The sequence below is a fragment of the Oryzias melastigma genome, linkage group LG11, assembly GCF_002922805.2.
Source record: "Oryzias melastigma strain HK-1 linkage group LG11, ASM292280v2, whole genome shotgun sequence".
Lineage (NCBI taxonomy): Eukaryota > Metazoa > Chordata > Actinopteri > Beloniformes > Adrianichthyidae > Oryzias > Oryzias melastigma.
The window spans coordinates 18,891,935-18,908,858 of NC_050522.1; the positions used below are offsets into that span (position 1 = coordinate 18,891,935).

Sequence of the window (16,924 nt, forward strand, 5' to 3'; positions counted from 1 at the left end):
GAAGCTCCAAGGTGAATGCTGGGGTGAAGTGAGGGGAGAGCTCCCTCTGGTGGCAGGAGGAGGGGAGCTCCAGGCCCATCCTGACACCTTAGGTCGTGGGCCGAACATGATAACAATAAAATAAATTGATCTGGAGGGCCGGATATAATTACCCGGTGGGCCGGATCCGGCCCCCGGGCCTTGACTTTCACACATGTGGTCTGGACTATCTTTATGTTTATAGTTTTTTTAAAAGAAGTAGGGATAAATAGTACCGTACATTATTTTAATAATAAAATATGGGTATTTTAGTATTAATATCCTATGACATTTTAATATTTCTATCTCGGTTGATGTTACTGTTTTCATGAAGACATATTTGCTGTCTTGATTCAGTCAAAGATCAATTTTTTGTTAAGGTTTCGTAAAGTTTTTTTCTGTAAAGTCCACGACTGACTTCTCTCGGTGCAGCTACCAGGGGAACGGCGTCCATCGTGTCGGAGGTCATGATGTACGTGTCCATCATCGGCCTGCAGGTCTGGCTCCTCATAGAGATGATATACTGCTACAGGAAGATTGCGGCGGCGGGTGAAGAAGCGCTTCGAGAGGCAGCGTAAGTGACCGCTGTGGATTGTTTTGTCACGTTTTCAAGGGTTTGCCTAACTTTGCTTTTTGCTTTTGTTTCCTTCAGGAACGCGGAGTATTTAGCAATAGCTTCAGAGAGCAAAGATAACTGTGCGGGCGTGCAAGTCGGAGAATAGCACAGGTAAAAACCGATCCAGAACCTTCACATCAAACACCCACACTTGTATGTGAAGCTCGGTCAGCTCTCAGAAGTGAAGCAACACCAAAGAGCCGTTCCGTAGGTGGTCCAAAAGACATATTACTCAGCATTCTTACCTTGAAGGCCAAAACAGTAAAACATGAAGATCAAAGAAAGGTTGACCGTTCCTGACAAACATCAAAGACTTCTGGAACAAAGGGTTTTGTCAGGCACGGAGGTGGAAGGCTAATAGTATGGGGCTGATTCTCAAATGTGTCACAGCTTGAGGATCTCATTTATGAGCAGAGATGATGCAAACTCCTTTTTTTTGTTTTAGAGACAAACAGATGTTTAGAACTTTGATCGGTGACACCTGTCTTCAGTAGAAGAAGTGAGCTGCTAAATTGTTTACAAGATGATCTTTTTTTAACATTAACCTTTGTTAGAGCCATTTTTGTCATATTTCTGTTTGTTTCCTGTTTATTTAGTTTGCTATGGATAATAATCTAATTTTGTGGCGTGTACGCCTCGTTTAATTGGTGGAAGAAACCCTAAAGCAGAGGTGTCAAACTAAATCCCACAGGGGGCCAAAATCCAAAAGACACCTTAGGTCGTGGGCCAAATAGGCTAAACACTTATTGAACTCTCTTAAACTACATTTTTTTAACTTTAAAACTGTAACTTTTTAACATAATTATGAACTAGATATATAGCATTACCTGCGATAATGTTAGTGTGAATGCTGTAAGCTGAATTTGGCCACTGAATATGCTAATGCTAATAGCTGAAAATGCTGAAATTGATAGCTAGCTAAAATATTAGCTAAATGCCAGATTAGTCTAAGAAAACAAAACAAAACAAACAAACAAAAAAAAAAACATGTTAGCCAAAACAGCAAATATGTGGCTAAATAAATTGCTATTTTTCAAAATAGCCTAAAAAACGGAAAAAAGACTAAATTAGCCTAAACAGCTAGCATGTAGCTGAAACATTAGCTTAACTCTCTTAAAAAATCTTAGTAAATGCCAAAATACTCCAAAAAGCTAGCAGAATGCCAGCTTTTAAAACTTTAAAACTGTAACTTTTTAGCATATTTATGAACTAGATATATAGCATTGCTTGCGATAATACTAGTGTGAGTGCTGTAAGCTGAATTTGACCCCTGAATATGCTAATGCTAATAGCTGAAGATGCTGAAATTGATAGCTAAAATCACTCAAGCTAATAGCTAGCTAAAATATTAGCTAAATGCCAGATTAGCATAAGAAAACAAAACAAAAAAAGTTAGCCAAACCAGCAAACATGTAGCTGAAAAAATAGCTAAACTTCAAAATAGCCTAAAAAACAGAAAAAAGCCTAAATTAGAGTAAAAAACTAGCATGTAGCTGAGATATTAGCTTAACTCCAAAACAGCCTCAAAAACCTTCGTAAAGGCCAAAGTAGTCCAAAAAGCTAGCAGAATGTGAGTTTTTAAAACTTTAAAACTGTAACTTTTTACCATAATTATAAACTGCTGACAACCTCAATCAAATGTCTTCAGTCAATCAGGAGGTGGAATCATCAGCGATAAGCTGGAGAACAGGCAGGGTTGAAGTTCTTGAGGATCAGGGTTCTCCCTGAGCTCGATGGATTAAAGCTCTCCTCTTGGTTCGTCTCTAGGCTTTCTCCACGGCCTGAACCCCTCCTTCCAGACTCTGACCAGCATGACGACAGCCTGGGCCGATTCCTCCACCTCACCTCAAGCACCTCCAGGCAGACAGCATGGTACCAGCAAGCCCTGTACATACGCTCTGCCTGTCCAAGCATGTTCTGCACTTATGTAGGCAAACATTATGCATCAATGAGCCACACCGTCAGACACAGGCACAGGGGATGTTGACGGTTCCAGCCAGTTACTTTCTACTGATCACCACCACAGCAATGTAAAAAAACACATCCACCACACGTCCTGTACTCCCATCGATTGTCTCTATGGTAGGATGTTATGGAGTGTATTTCCAGTTGATAGATGTACAATGAGTGACAAATAAAAACTAAAAAATGAGGGCAGGTTCTGTCACTTTTAGCTCACAAAAAACTGCACGTCTGGTGTATGTTGACATTTTATTTTCACAAATCAAACTCATGATCTGGAGCAGGAGCTGGCTCCTCAGAGCAGCAGAGAGGCCGCGCCAGGGCTCAGTCTAAACGCTGGAACAGCACAACCATCCCCTCTGGGACAGCGGCTCCTACAGCTGCAGAACACAGTCGGTGTTGGGGTACGGCGGCAGGTTCAGCTGGTACTTCCTCTCCAGGCCGGGGGGCACAAAGCGACCCCCCAGGAAGTGGTACCGGCCTCTGAACATGGACGCTGCCTTCTTCGGGGCGGTGAGGGAGATGAGAGTGTCCGGCTGAAGGCCGTCGGCGGCGCCCTGCTCGACGTCCCAACCTGGGAGAGAGAAGAGGAGGAGGCACCGGCGTGCAGCCCCCCCGATTAGTTTCATTTTCACTCATCCATCCACTAAGAACTTTCTTATCCACATCATTATGATTTAAACCAAAAAAATCCAAGACTCCACCCCCTCAGGATTGTTGCTTTTTACTCAGTCCACACAGGAATACTTGTTAGGCAGGGGCTGACCTGACGGGATGTCGATGCTGGCGATGGGCACCGTGGTTTTTTTCAGGACGTCCAGGATGGAGGCGAACGGCTCCCGCACCGAGCCCTTAAAGCTGAAGCCGAAGATGGCGTCGATCACCAGGTTGTAAGCCTCGTTGATGACTTCCGCCTGAGAAAACACGGATTTGTATCAACTTTTAGGAAGCTTCTGCACTGAAGTCAGACGAGCAAAGCGGCGAACCTCCGGCATCTCCGTTAGGAAAGGGATCTCCATCTTCTGGCACTGTGTGGTCAGACCCTGGAACAGAGGCTTGTTGGGCCTTTTGGGGTACAGGATGGCGGGCTCGTACCCCTGAGAACACAAACAGGAAGTGACTGTGAGAGTGTAGGGTGGCTTCTGCCGACTGAAGCTTGTGTTTGTTCAACTTTACATAGTCATAACTAAGGAAAACCAGCTTAAGGCTCTGATCTTTACAAACTTTACTCACAAACAGCTTGAGGTGTCGGGCACAGACCAGTCCGTCGCCCCCGTTGTTTCCCGGTCCACAGACCACCAGCAGAGTGGGTCTGGCTTTGGTCAGAGAGGCAACAGGATACGCCTGAAACAAAAAGACATCTGCTGCTGAGCTACAGAGAGTACCAACTAGTGCTGCCACAAACGATTATTTTAATAGTCGACTAATCAGGTCAAGCACAAAGTAGATGTAAAGCACACATCTTAACCATCATTAGCTTTAACCTAACTAAAAACTAGAATATAGCATTTCCTGTGATAACTCTAGTGTGAATGCTGTAAGCTGAATTTGGCCAATGAAGATGCTGAAGCTGATAGCTAGCTAAAATATTATTTAAATGCCAAATTAGCCTAAAAAACTGAAAATAACGTACTGTAGGTTAGCCAAAACAGCTAGCCTGTAGCTTAAAAAAATAGCCAAACTTCAAAATACCCTAAAAAAACCCTGAAAATAATCCTAAATGAGCCAAAATAGCTAGAATGAAGCTGATATATTAGCTAAACTCCAAAATAGTCTAAAAAAACCTTAATAAATAACAAAATAATCCCAAAATCTAGCATAATGCCGTTATAACTTTCAACTTTACTACACTCTGACTCCATTTAATATAAAGTAGCAACTAATTGACTATTAAATTAGTTGTCGACTATTTTAATCGTCGATTAGTCTTCGATTGCTTGTGGATCCAACACATCGAGGGTTCGATTCCGCTCTTAGAGAGTACCAAAGACTCAACACCTTCATGACTGCTATGGTGTTAGCATAAAGCTAGCAATCACTGTGGTGGTTGGATGAAACCAGAGGCTTTAAAATGAACAATCAGTGCTTTAATGGTCAGTCTCACTGGTAGGGACTTCGTGGAAGTGTGCACTGAAGCTTTATTCCATAAATCTGGAAACAAAAAACTGAGAATTTCTAAGACTCTTCAAATCTTTAACCTTTTGCTGTGTTTTAAGAACTTTTTTCTGCAAGAAAGGGAGTGTTGCTGACAAAAAAGGATGATTACTAGTACCTCTTGTTTTTAATGGTAAATTAATAAAGCAGGATGTAGGGGGTCTAATTGGTATAAAAACGCCTACAAATACAGATCAACATCAGCATTCACTCATGTGACAAAGCCTTTATGTCAAGAAAAAGCAGCTCTTCTCTGACTTCAAAATAAAAGCCTGGGCCAAATCTCACCCGTGTGACGGCTGTTGCGCAGCTGAGTCCAGCCAACTCCATCAGCTGGTCCACACTGAAGCCATACTCGCTGAAGAGCTCCTCGTCGATGTGTTGAGCCTCCTCCTGCCTGTCAGGAGACAGGGCTCGAGTTACTCTCATGCATCCTAGTCTGTGTCACCCTCCTTAGCTGCTCAGTCCTCACCCGAGATACTTGATTTTGTGGGCCATTGTGGACGCCGCTCTGCTGCCAAAACAGTCCTTGTGGTGGTCAGCTGCAGCGGAAAGAGAGCATGTCCCACCCTGGGAGAGGGACGCTGCCACTCGGGAGGTCACCAGGAAGCCGATCCCAAACAGAGCCCGAACATTCAACATCCAGGTGGGTGCAGGTTCCTGAGCAAAAGGAGAAGTGGTGGTTAGGAGGAGCAGCAGGTCTGAATGTAAATAATCTTAATATTTCTGTCCATGAAGGCTGGAGGGTGGCCTCTTTAGATCCTATAGGTAACCAATCCTTGATAAACCTTTCAAAATGTCATAGAATTTGTAATATAGCTCTGAGTGTATTTAACATACCGAGAGGAACACCCAAAACAAGTGTTTACATTGTGCTGCACAATCTGAAGAAATAGTGACCTTTTTTTTTTTTCAAAATTCATATAAAAATCTTTGGATTTTGAAAATATTAAATTTTGAACTTAGAAGTTTTGAAGTTAAAACTTGCTTTTCAAGTTTTGTGTGACTACTAGACGCTAAAACATGTTTTGTACACATATAAAGGCAGAAGTCAAACTCCAAAGTAACCTGAATGCACTGAGAGGCTAAAAATGTTCAGACCATAAATTTGATTATTTAATAAATAAATTCGGGTCGTCTCCAATAGTTAAACAAACTGACTGAAAGAGTGGATCATTCATATCTTTAATTGTGGTGGTTGACCACAGACTGTATATAAAAATAACTCAAATAATTCAAATGAAACGTATCTATAATGACAGTGGGTATCTCATTACTATTATTAAACGTTTGTAACAATGTTAAGATTCTCAAAATAATGTTTGATATAAAAAAATAAATGTTTTCGAAACATAAATGATCAATGTTTTGATTCGCACTCATTTTCTGGATGTCCAGTTGCGACATTTGTGTTCGATTTACGGTTTTCTGGGTTAGCTGTTAGCAAACAACAGAATTCGCCGCAAGCTTCCGGTTTTGACCGACAGTTTTAACTTAATTTACCGATTTTAAACGTTTGTCTTATTAACAAGCGGACTCACATCCGTCCCTTCACACCGCACTGCGACACTGACCGAGGACAGTAGGTTGGGAAGGTTTGTTTGAAGGTCTGAAGCTGCCTGCAGCGAGCCTACCCGGAACTTCCGCTTTTGAAAACTTCACAAATAAATCCTTTCTACATATCAAAATAAAAGCATCCTTGAAGGCTTTGAAGGGAACGTAGTTTGGTGTCGGGAGGATTTATTTAAAGATTTATAATTATTCTTAAATTACAAAATGATCACACGTGTGGGATCAACACGCATGCTGTATTTAAAAGCTATGTGTGCAGGGCCTCCAACTGTAATTAATTCACCAGCAGAGGGCGCTGTAGAAAAATAATCTTTTCTGAAATATATATATATTTTAAAGTAATTCAAAAATTATTTTAAGCGTCAGTTTTTACCAATTAAATTCTCCATTAATAGTTTTAAATTTTATTTTAAAAGTAAAACCCCAAATTTTAATTTTCTATGTTTTCATTCAATTACAAATTTGGGCCCTCAACTCTGTGAAGCTTCACAAATAACTTTCAAAAGTTAATGAAACTAATTTTAACTCACACATATAAATATAAAACACTAAGAAGTTTGGGGTTGTTTTTTAAGTAATTGGATATTTATTGCTCAGAACTTCACTTTTTTAAATCAATGTTCCCTCAAATTTATCAAAATGAAAAATGTAAAAAAATTGATTAATTTGTTTTTCTCTTTTATTGCATTTGTTTTATATTTCCCCTAGCCAATAGGGTGTTATCAGTTTTATCAAGTAATTTGACAGGCATGAACTGCAATCCAGTGAAGTGCAAGAACATAAATAAAACAATTACAGCTTTCTGTAAAACTTTTATTAATCAGCAAAGTATAAAATATCTCGCATAAGTTTGTTTATATCATCAGTTTTTAATACAAACCTTCTTTTTCAGAATAAGTACAACATTCAAGGATAAAAAAAACATATGCAGTTTAAAAATAACAAAGCAATGAGGTAAATAATAAACAGCTGCTGTCTTCATGCATATCTATATCTAAAAAAATATTTAAAGCTTCAATGCATGCACTTCTTGCTTAAAATAATATAAAGCTGAAAGATACAAAAACTTTTTTTTTTTTTAAAAAGGAAGGATGAAGTCTTCACATGATGGGGCAGCTCTCGACTCTGGGTCCAGTCTGAAACAAAAGTTATTTTAAATTAGAACTCCAGAAAATTTCTAGCAAAGTAAGGATAATTTTGAATAATTTATTTTTGTATGAAACTTGATTTAACTGGTTTATTTTCAAAGGTAACAAAGTTCCTTATTCAGATTAAAAGTTGTAAAGGTGAATAACTATGACATGGATGTAGACAGAAGCACTTGTTTTTCTTGATGTATAATCTAATAATCAGATTACATTTAAACAGATTACAGTACTGTTTTACTGCTGCAACCTATTCCAGTCTAATTGCATTTTGAGTGCACAGCCGTAATCAAACTGACAGAACCGAGCCTGGACCCACCCTGCGCGGAGTGCTGGTGCTGAAGATGTAGGAGGTAGGCAGCAGCGCCTCGGAGAGCCCTCCGCTGCGCACGGAGCGGGTGGAGGAGGAAGCGGAGCAATTGCTGGACTTGTCTGAGGGGAGGCCGCAGGAGCCACACACCACTGTGCGGCTGCGCAGGTTGTACTCGCCGTCCCCGCAGGTGCTGTGCGCCACCTGCTAGAGAGGAAACGCACACGCAACATCAGCAGCACGAACATCCGCACTCTATCTATGAGGAGATTTTAGTCTCATTATTTGGAAATGAACACAATCTGTCTCACAATATGTTTATATTTGTACATATATGTGTATATGTGTGTGTGTGTGCATCCATGTAAATGTTTCATTTATATTTCACATTTCCTAGATGTATATTTGTCAGCAATAAAAACCTAAATGAGTCATTTCTGGGTGATTCTAAGTTTTTTTTGCTTCATAAACTTATGGCTTTTTTATTTTACTTTATTTTATTCTGCTTCGTTTTGTTATATTTTATTTTAATTTATTAAAAAAAAAAAAGTCCAAAACATGCTGATTTTATTTTAAGAATCACCCAAAAAATAACTATGTCTGGCTGAATTGATGGAATTTAATTGTACTTATATATATTTCTATTCTATTCTATTCTATTCTATTCTATTCTATTCTATTCTATTCTGGGTTTATTTGAGTCAATTTTAGATTATAAACATACAGTTTTAATTACATATTCAATGTGTTCAATGGAGGATTAGATCAGATTAAGACTTTATTGGTCCCTGGTTTGTCGTGAAGATTAAATTGAAAAAAAAAACAAACTTCTGGGTTAATATTTGACTTTTCATGCTTGCTCAGCTTTAATTGATTTTATGATGTCCAATTTTTAAACCCACCATGTTGTCTTCATCATCATCAAAGTGTGTGTAGGTGACCTTCCTCATCGCCATTTCCTGTAACAAAAAACAAATAAATAAATAAATATTCAGCTTTTTTCTTTAAATAAGAATAATTTGAATGATCATCTGTGGTTTCTTATTGTTTAAATGTACCTCTCCGCTGGCATTGATCAGGGTGGTCTGGAACTGGTCTCCGGTGCCCCATGAAGGCTGAGACTTCCACACCAGATCTGAGGGAGGATTGTGAGATCCGCCAGCGTTTGAGGCCCATATCTGGTTACAGACAAGTGAGGTCAGGCAGCTGGAGCTGAGCTGAGGCTTTGTTAGGAGATTTTTTTTAAAAAGTACAAACCGTGACCCTTTGACCCGCCTTCAGGGTGAATTTAGCGGGAAATTTGAAGGCGATGGGAGTGCCGGATCCCACCTGGCGCTTCACCTGCCAGCTGCCCAGATTCTGGTCCTGAAATCAAACAAAACGCCCATCAGGTGTTTCTATTGTGTCAATTTCTCACATGATGACAGACTTCATCACCTCACCTCATCGGCTTTGTTGCTGAGTCTCACGTACTTCCCATCCAGGTCCACCTCGTCCACTGTGACCCGCCCGCTAGCCGAAGCCTGCTGGGTGATGCGAGTGCGGGTCAGGGCCCCGCCTCCAAAGCTGGAGGCCTCACTGTCGACATCGTTGGGGCGGCGTCTCTTAGCCGGGGAGCTTTGGGCGCTGCTGTGGACTGAGCGGGCTGCAGAGGCTGAAGAGCGACTTCCTGTCACTCTGGTGGGAGGAGGGCTGGGGGAGAGGCGCAGCCTGCAGGGACGGACAAAGATGAAGATGTTTGAAAAACCTTAAAGGACTTACAATGCAAAAGTGGAGAAGAAAACTCAAGATGCTCATTTTTTAATATGGGTATAAAAAAATGAGTGCATTTACATTTTTGGGATGTCGTGAAATTTTTAAATGCCGAAAGAAAACAGAAATTGCAAAAATACTCAAATCGGAGGCTATGATTTTTAGATCATAGCTATTGAAAACCATAATTCTAAAGAAAAAAGGCAGAATTTGCTGTAATTTGAGACTTTACAGGTTTTTTATTTTCATGGAAACATGTGATTATTAGGGGTGTGTATTGGCAAGAATCTGGCAATACGATACGTATCGCGATACGATATATCTCAAAAGTGTACCAGAACAAATTTTCAGGTTTTTTTTAAGAGTATGACTTTGAAATAAACTAATTCATACGAAGTTGTCTCATTACAACAGAAACTGTGAGGCTGACTGAGCCAATGAGACTAAAAATGTAACACAAGATGGTTCTCGTAAGGTCTTGTTCTGGTTTGGTGTAAAGCTGCTCAAAGTGTCGACATGTGGTCAAGAGTTTAGGTGGAAAACAAAAAGTTGAAAGACGCTCACAAGCAATTAATTAAATATCACCTTGTCAGCATTTTAAATCGATACAAGTATCGCCAAAGGAAATATCGCGATATATCACCAAATCGATTTCCCCCCCTATAATGATCATGGCTGAAAAGGTTGAAGAACGTCTACTGAACTGATAAAGAATTGAATAAACGTGGATTCAAAACAACACTGGGCCAACAGCCGACTATAAAACATGGCTCCTTACATTTACAGAAGCTTACAATAATCGTAAAAATAAGCAAATTGATCCAGTTTAAGCGTCTGCTGTTCACTTTCAGAGGTTCAACAAACCTTTCCTCCTCTCCCTCCAGGAGTTTCCTGTAGGCACAGATCTCCATGTCCAGAGCCAGCTTCACATCCAGGAGCTCCTGGTACTCATCTAGCTGCTGCTGCATCCGCTGCCTCATCTCTGCCATCTCTCTGTCCTTGTCTGCCAGCAGGCGGCGGGTGGAGTCCCGCTCGCGGGTCAGAGCGTCCTCCAGGTCTCGGATCTTTGCTTCGCGAGCTGCCAGCTGCGTCAGACATTGCATGTATTACAAGTTGAATGCAGGAGGCTCTATCCTCGGTTCTGTTGTGGTTCTGCTGCTCACCTGTTTCTGTAGCTGGCTCAGCTGGGCCGACGTGGACTCTAGACGAATCCGTGTCTGCTGCAGCTCCTCGTGGGCCGCTCCCACCAAGTGACTGCTCCTGTCTGCCGACTGCCGAGCGCTTTCCAGCTGGAACAGAAACCAGAGCGTCCATCATCATGCAGTCAAGAGCAGGAGAGGTCACATTCGTCCTGAATCTAGAGCGCCACCTTGGCGTTGAACGTCTTCTCAATCTCCTCTTTGTACATTTGGACCTGCAGCTCGTGCTGGCTGCGCATCTCTGCCAGTGCTTCCGCCAGCTTGCTCTCAAAGTCCTGCTGGTGGCCGTTGTCCATCTCCACCATGCGGGACTCGTGGCGCCGTTTTATTTCCTGCAGTTCCTGTTAAAAGTTCACCATCTCGGTTAGTCTCTGGGGTTCTCCGTCCAAATGATTTCACGAGCATAAGTCTGACCTCAGAATGGAGGTTCTTCTGAAACTCCAGCTCCTCTTTCAGGGTCTGGATGCGGTTCTCTCCATCCACCCTCCTCAGCATCTCATCCTGCAGCTGCTTCCTGGTGTCGCCCAGACTGGTGTCCAGCTAAGGAGTTTCCAGGAAGAAGAACAAACATAAATTGGATGCCTAGAGTCACTTAAAGGTGAAGAAAACTGACTGAGTGAGCAGGTGGGGCTACCTTGGAAACCTGCGCCTTCAGCTCCCGGTTCTCCACCTCCAGATTCCTCTTCTCCCCTAAAGCCGTGGTCAAAGAGGCATCCTTGGAGTTCATCAGGGCCTCCAGATCTTTGAGCCTCTGCTGGGCAGCAGCCAGGTCCGACTCCTTTTTGGTGTTCCTGCAGAGGCAGAAGTTGCATCTTTAGAACTGAGGAGCAAAAATAATTCTGGAAGTCGCTTCTGCATGATCTAAATATAGACGAGAAGGAAGCCCCGTGCGAGGGGAAAGACCTCGCTGCGGATGAGTCAGAGACCGCAAAAGTTTTGTCCCGTGGATCTGGTTGCCATACATATGTCAGGGTTTAGCAGAGCCGTTGTCATGGAAACGACCAACAGTATGGAAAATAATGGGAGCACTCGTTTAGACGATGCCACGTACTGTGTCCATCCACCACTGTGGTGGTGGTGGTGGTGGGGGGGAGAAGGAAAGACTTAGTCATCAAGCTCTGGATGCAGGAGCATAGGAACAAGTCTAAATCCAGGGAGGGGCCCAGCTAACGCACAAGCTCCAGTTATTAGGAGCTGGTGAGTCACTGGTGCTGCTGTGAGTAACATGAGTGAGATTTCTGCAGAACCGTCAACACCTATGGGCAAACACAAAAAGTGTAAAATGTTTGAGTCAGGATTGTTCTTGAGATTTCCTTCAAAAATGTTGAAATCCTGCTTCAACTTTAAACACAGAGAAGCAAGAGTCTGGGTGTAATTAGGAAATCCATGGCCCTCCTCCGAGCTGGCACCAGCCCTACAAGCGCCACGTCACGTGTCAAAACCCATCCGATCTACTTTTAAACTATTTTAAGTCGTTTAATCATGATTATGCTATTTTTAGACAACATTTAAAAATTTGTGTCATTTTTGAGGACATAGTATCTACAGGAATCATTAGAAACTTGCTTTGGAATTGTGGGCGGGACTTTTGACACAAAAATGATGAGAGCTCTCTGTTTTCCTATAGTTTACACCCCCAACCAAACATTAAGGTGCCTCTGACTTGTGGGCGGGACTGTCGGCATTGAGTAAGCCTGCTCCGACTTCCCATCATCTCTTTGTTTATATTTCTTGAGCTATAGCTTAAAGCCCTCACAACCCCAACCAGAGCAACAGAAAATATCACGCATTATTGGAGTTGCAGTTTTGAGCCAGATTCCAGCTCAGATGAGGAAAACGAAGACGTTCATGGATCTATTTGTCTGCATCAGAAGCAGATTATTTTCTACATCATTATTTTTCAAACTCTATTTTTTAATTTTGTGTGCTCCTGATTCACAGCGATTTGAATAAAGAAATACTCAAAAATGCAATTTGGAATTTATTTATCCTCGGACCCACCTGGCCTTCAGCTCCTTGTGGTCCTCCCGCTGTTTCCCCAGCTCCAGCTGCAGCCGAGCGCGCTCTTTGGCCACTGAGTCCAGCGTCTTGCGGGCGTCCGCCAGTTCTGCCTCGTAGGCGTTCTTCAGGCCCGTCAGCTCTCGGCTCACCTCAGTCTCCGACTCTGTGATGCGCACTCGCAAGATGGCGTTCTCGGCCTCCAGAGAGCGCACCTTATCAATGTAGACAGCCAGGCGGTCGTTGAGGTTGGAGAGGTCCTCCTTCTCCTGCAGCCTGGTGATGCGGTTGGGGGACAGAGGCGTGCTCGACCCACGGGGAGTGTTCTTTGGCGTTGCCATTTTCCTCTTCCAGCCTTTGTGGTAGAAACATGGTTCATAAATTACTTTGTTTCTCAGATTAAATATGACTTAGAAGGAATCCTCATAAAAAGTCAACTAAATCAGCTGCAGACTGTGAACGTGTTCACATTTCACAATAAAAATCCTCCCTGCTGCACATCAGACATCTCAGAAAGGAGTTCAGCTTTAAAAAGTAACAGAATTCAATGAATTTGGATGAAAACTATCAATAAAAACTGAAAAAAGTGAGTTAGTTGAAGGAAAAATATGTTTTTGCATTAAAAGAAAAAATGTATATAATCCAGAAAATCTTAAGTCTTTAGATGAAAATCAAAACTGAGAAAAGCTGTTAGAGTTCACTCAAAAATGTGATTTACGTTTTACCTTTTCTTAGAGACGATCACAGGACAGGCAGGTTCTGCTGTGGTGGTTCGCTGGTCCTTGATTCTTCTCAGTGTTGTGGGATGTCTCCAAGCAGCTCAGTCTGGGACTGCTACGTCTGCAAGCCCGGAGCACTGCCCTTGTAGGAAAGAATGAGATGGGAGGGAGAAGAGGCTGGCCCCGGGTCTGGCACCGGGTAGGAGCTCCTTCTGCAGACCAACAGCAGTCCGAAGGAGTGAGTCACTCGGCCACAGCTTCATTTGATCGTTCGTGGGATCACTGGATGAGTCACCCTCAATGTTCAACTCAAAGCAAACAGTTCTCATTTTGAAGGTTGCAGCCATTGTGGTTGAACATCTCTGATGAAGACTTCAAACTTTCCTTTTAGATAAAACGGATTATGAAGGTTAACTTGAGTGACCCTAATGCTGCTACACTACACCCGCGGGTTACTTCTCAACTTCCTCGATCCTCACAGCTCTTTTCGCCATCCACGAATGTAATTGTCACGGTAATCCTAATTTCTTAACCTTATTTGCTTTGAACTGGAGATTCTGTCAAGGGTGGCTGTGACACAGTAGTGGTCCACTGAGATGAGGATTTAAGGCTCAGACTTCAATTGCACTTAAGTCTCACATGCAGAGACTTGAAACTCGTGGTCTAGTACTTTTTTTATTCTCACGTTTTATCTTCAGGACGTGGCTGTCAGGTCTAAAACACAAAAGTTAAAGATTTTGCTTTGGAAGCGCAGACATATCAACTGCCGGTTGTTGTGTCCCAAAAACTTGTTAGAAGCAGTTTATTGGCAATAAAATGTTCATTTTTACCATAAATTTTGAGACTTGAACGTGCAAAACAGTCATTTTCTGAATCAGAAAGTTGCAGGTTTGGTTCTTATTCTGTCTATCTGAGTGTTAAAGTGTCCTTGGTTACATCACAGTTTTTCTTGCATTTTTATTAGTCTTTCAGATGTGCTTTTTTCCCCTCTGTTTTAATGCTTTCTTGCAATCTTCGTGTTTCTCGAGATAGTCTTTAAACTAGTGCTTCCTTAAAAATGTAATGTAGGGGTTGGCGATAGGACATGTTTGAATTTTTAGGATTTGAAAGAAAAAAATCAGGTTTGAGTGAAAATAGCTTTTTTCCGCTATAAGGTAAGGGTCCATTCAGGCAGCTCTGTTACCCACCTGTATAAATACTACTGCTTTTCTGTGTCAGCCTTCATGAATTAATGCGCACCGTAAGGACAAAAAAAAAAAACTAAGTTTGCCACAAAGAAATTAAAACGTAACAATCCCCCTGTGTTTTGAAACTGAGTGAAAGGCAAAAGCGTGAAGCTGATCCGCAAGCTGTTGCACACGTTTTTAATTTATACGTTTATAACAGAATGGATCATTTATTGATAACTGAACCTCACGTTTTTTTTCTATGGCTTCACATTGATGCAATACTTGATTTTATCAAACATAAGATTCATTTGTAGTGGATTGTTTTTTTCCACAGTTTGGTGCAATAGCTACACCTTGTGGTTTTATCCAAAAGTAACCAAGAGATGCCAGATAAAAGCGTGGAGCAGTCTGACCTATGAAAGAGGGATCTGGATGAATCTCAGCTGCAAAAACAAGTTGATCCCCAACACTTTTAACTTCCAAACATCCAACTTCCCAACTGAATTAATGAAGACGGATACATCCTCCTTAGTTAGATTACATTTTCATTTCAACACGCATGTTTCTGTTTGGTTTCTGTTTGTATTATGACTGTCATAAAGTCTTGGTCTGTTCATAAATGATCACTTCTGAGCTGTGAACTAAGGATTATGGGTAAGGGAGCAAAGGTGAGGAAAATGGGATGTACCTCTTTGTCTGGCATGTGTCCTATAGATCAGAATAGGACAGCCCATTCCTGCTCCTCGAGAGCTACCACCCTACCTGTTTTCCAGATCTTCAAGCCCTGCCAGCTGCTGGTTAACTCATCCAGAGGTCTTCACATTCTGATTGAATGAACACTCCTGGTAATCAGCAGCAAGCAGTGCAAGGAGAGCAGGAAAACAGGTAGGGTGGCAGTTCTCGAGGACCAGGAATGGGCACCCCGTCCTATAACAATGGATTAACATCTGAGGCTTTTTGATTTAATTATTTTGAAATTTTCTCATATATCAGTATTCTATGTGCTGTTTGTTTCAACTCGTCAAAGAAGGCCGGACAATCTTGAGACACCCACAAAAGCTGTTTTTGAGCAAGAATTACTTAAAAAAAAGAAAAAGTTAAATTCCCTCCAACAAACCTGTTACTGACATCCAACCTGTAACGATAAATGAGAAAAACACATTTTTCATTTTGGACTTTTTTTGTTGGACTGTTTTACCTTTGCAAAAACAGATACTGACTCAATTTTGCCAAAAGTACCCTTGTGGTTACTTTGTGAACTGACCTGGCTCCAATTAGTTTTGCTTTCAAACCTGCTCAAGTAGGAAGTCATGTGATTGTTCATCAGAGACAAAAATGAATAAATACAAATTCAAAAATGGCATCAAATGAACCCACAAATCAAAGAAGGGAGGGGTCCTCGTGTAGCTTTGACCATGTTCCATTAGTTGGGGGCGGAGCCGTGCTAATGTACTAATTAAATGTCTTGATTGGAAAAATATAATTTCTATAAATGTGATATAAGATATATGTCCTTAATCAAGACCATTGTTTTCAAAAATTACCAACACAAAAATAGTAATTTCAAGTATTTTGGATGTAAACAAACAAACAAATAAATAAATAAGAGAGTTAGCTCTCACATTTGAACACTTCTTTGAATTAATCTCATATTGAAAAGCCAGTGGCACTGTGGGACAATTTAAGAAATAGAAGCTGCAAATCATGTTAATAGATATGTTTTATTAATTGTGCATAACTGTGAGTGTGCAACTGCATATTACATTTTAAAAATAATTTACACCGTAACTTTAAAACATGATAAAATATATATTTATTCATTTAAAACAATCCTGGGATTTTTTTTTTCGTTTCAATTGAACGACTGATCACCACTTTACCACACAGTAAATTACCAAAGAGGAAAGACAATCTCAAGAAAAAAGGAATACAGAACAACAAATGATAGTGTGAAAAAATAAACACACCTTTAGTATTGCAAGGGTGATTTTTAAGGTTATATTTAGTAGACTTTTATTTTCCAAAAATGTGCTTTTTTCAACTCATTTAGAAGTTAAAGGGGAAATAAATAGAATAAAAATCAAGAAAAGCAAAAGAATTTTTTTTTTATTATTTCACATCAAAACCTAGAGTTTATTTTTCCACAAACACGTGTTTTGATATATTTTTAAGGATTTTAATGTACATTTCCAGTTCAACCCAAAATAATTTGGGTTAATTCAGCACTATTTACTTCTGTATAAATAAAATGGTGCTGGGCAAATAAATAAATTATAAGTTTTTTATGTGTTATATTTGGTAGGATTCCAA

The 16,924-nt window shown here is 41.0% G+C and overlaps 3 protein-coding genes across 6 annotated transcripts in view; 1 reads left to right on the forward strand and 2 right to left on the reverse strand.

Moving 5' to 3' along the window:
- scn1bb (sodium channel, voltage-gated, type I, beta b) overlaps positions 1-2,786 on the forward strand; it is an 11,335-nt gene extending 8,549 nt beyond the window's left edge. Inside the window, exons 4-6 of the mRNA XM_024296041.2 lie at positions 451-592; positions 671-745; positions 2,402-2,786. Coding sequence (XP_024151809.1) covers positions 451-592; positions 671-740 — 212 coding nt within the window. The 3' untranslated portion in view covers positions 741-745; positions 2,402-2,786. The remainder of the gene's footprint in view (positions 1-450; positions 593-670; positions 746-2,401) is intronic.
- Positions 2,787-2,831: 45 nt separating this feature from the next.
- naxe (NAD(P)HX epimerase) lies at positions 2,832-6,481 on the reverse strand. Of its 3 annotated transcripts, none has more exons than XM_024295976.2 (7): positions 6,325-6,481; positions 5,223-5,410; positions 5,039-5,147; positions 3,830-3,940; positions 3,583-3,693; positions 3,363-3,510; positions 2,832-3,170 (listed from the first exon to the last, which is right to left on the reverse strand). In XM_024295976.2, the coding sequence occupies exons 2-7, from the start codon at positions 5,390-5,392 to the stop codon at positions 2,971-2,973; spliced, it is 849 nt and encodes a 282-aa protein (XP_024151744.1). In that variant the 5' UTR covers positions 5,393-5,410; positions 6,325-6,481; the 3' UTR covers positions 2,832-2,970. The 3 variants fall into 3 exon arrangements, with proteins under 3 accessions (XP_024151744.1, XP_024151735.1, XP_036070117.1); XM_024295967.2 differs by having other exon boundaries at positions 6,292-6,478; XM_036214224.1 differs by lacking the exon at positions 6,325-6,481 and adding an exon at positions 6,236-6,257.
- Positions 6,482-7,077: 596 nt separating this feature from the next.
- Positions 7,078-16,924, reverse strand: part of LOC112160885 (lamin-A) — a 14,044-nt gene continuing 4,197 nt past the window's right edge. Inside the window, exons 2-14 of one of the 2 annotated variants that reach the window (XM_024295778.2) lie at positions 13,452-13,587; positions 12,730-13,081; positions 11,363-11,519; positions 11,143-11,268; positions 10,899-11,069; positions 10,693-10,818; positions 10,394-10,614; positions 9,220-9,487; positions 9,035-9,142; positions 8,836-8,955; positions 8,680-8,736; positions 7,787-7,981; positions 7,078-7,458 (exon numbers count right to left, since the gene is read on the reverse strand). In XM_024295778.2, the coding sequence (XP_024151546.1) occupies positions 7,423-7,458; positions 7,787-7,981; positions 8,680-8,736; positions 8,836-8,955; positions 9,035-9,142; positions 9,220-9,487; positions 10,394-10,614; positions 10,693-10,818; positions 10,899-11,069; positions 11,143-11,268; positions 11,363-11,519; positions 12,730-13,067 (1,923 nt within the window). In that variant the 5' untranslated portion in view covers positions 13,068-13,081; positions 13,452-13,587 and the 3' untranslated portion in view covers positions 7,078-7,422. Of the gene's footprint in view, positions 7,459-7,786; positions 7,985-8,679; positions 8,737-8,835; positions 8,956-9,034; positions 9,143-9,219; positions 9,488-10,393; positions 10,615-10,692; positions 10,819-10,898; positions 11,070-11,142; positions 11,269-11,362; positions 11,520-12,729; positions 13,082-13,451; positions 13,588-16,924 lie in introns of both variants that reach the window. The other variant, XM_024295759.2, reaches the window with a different exon arrangement.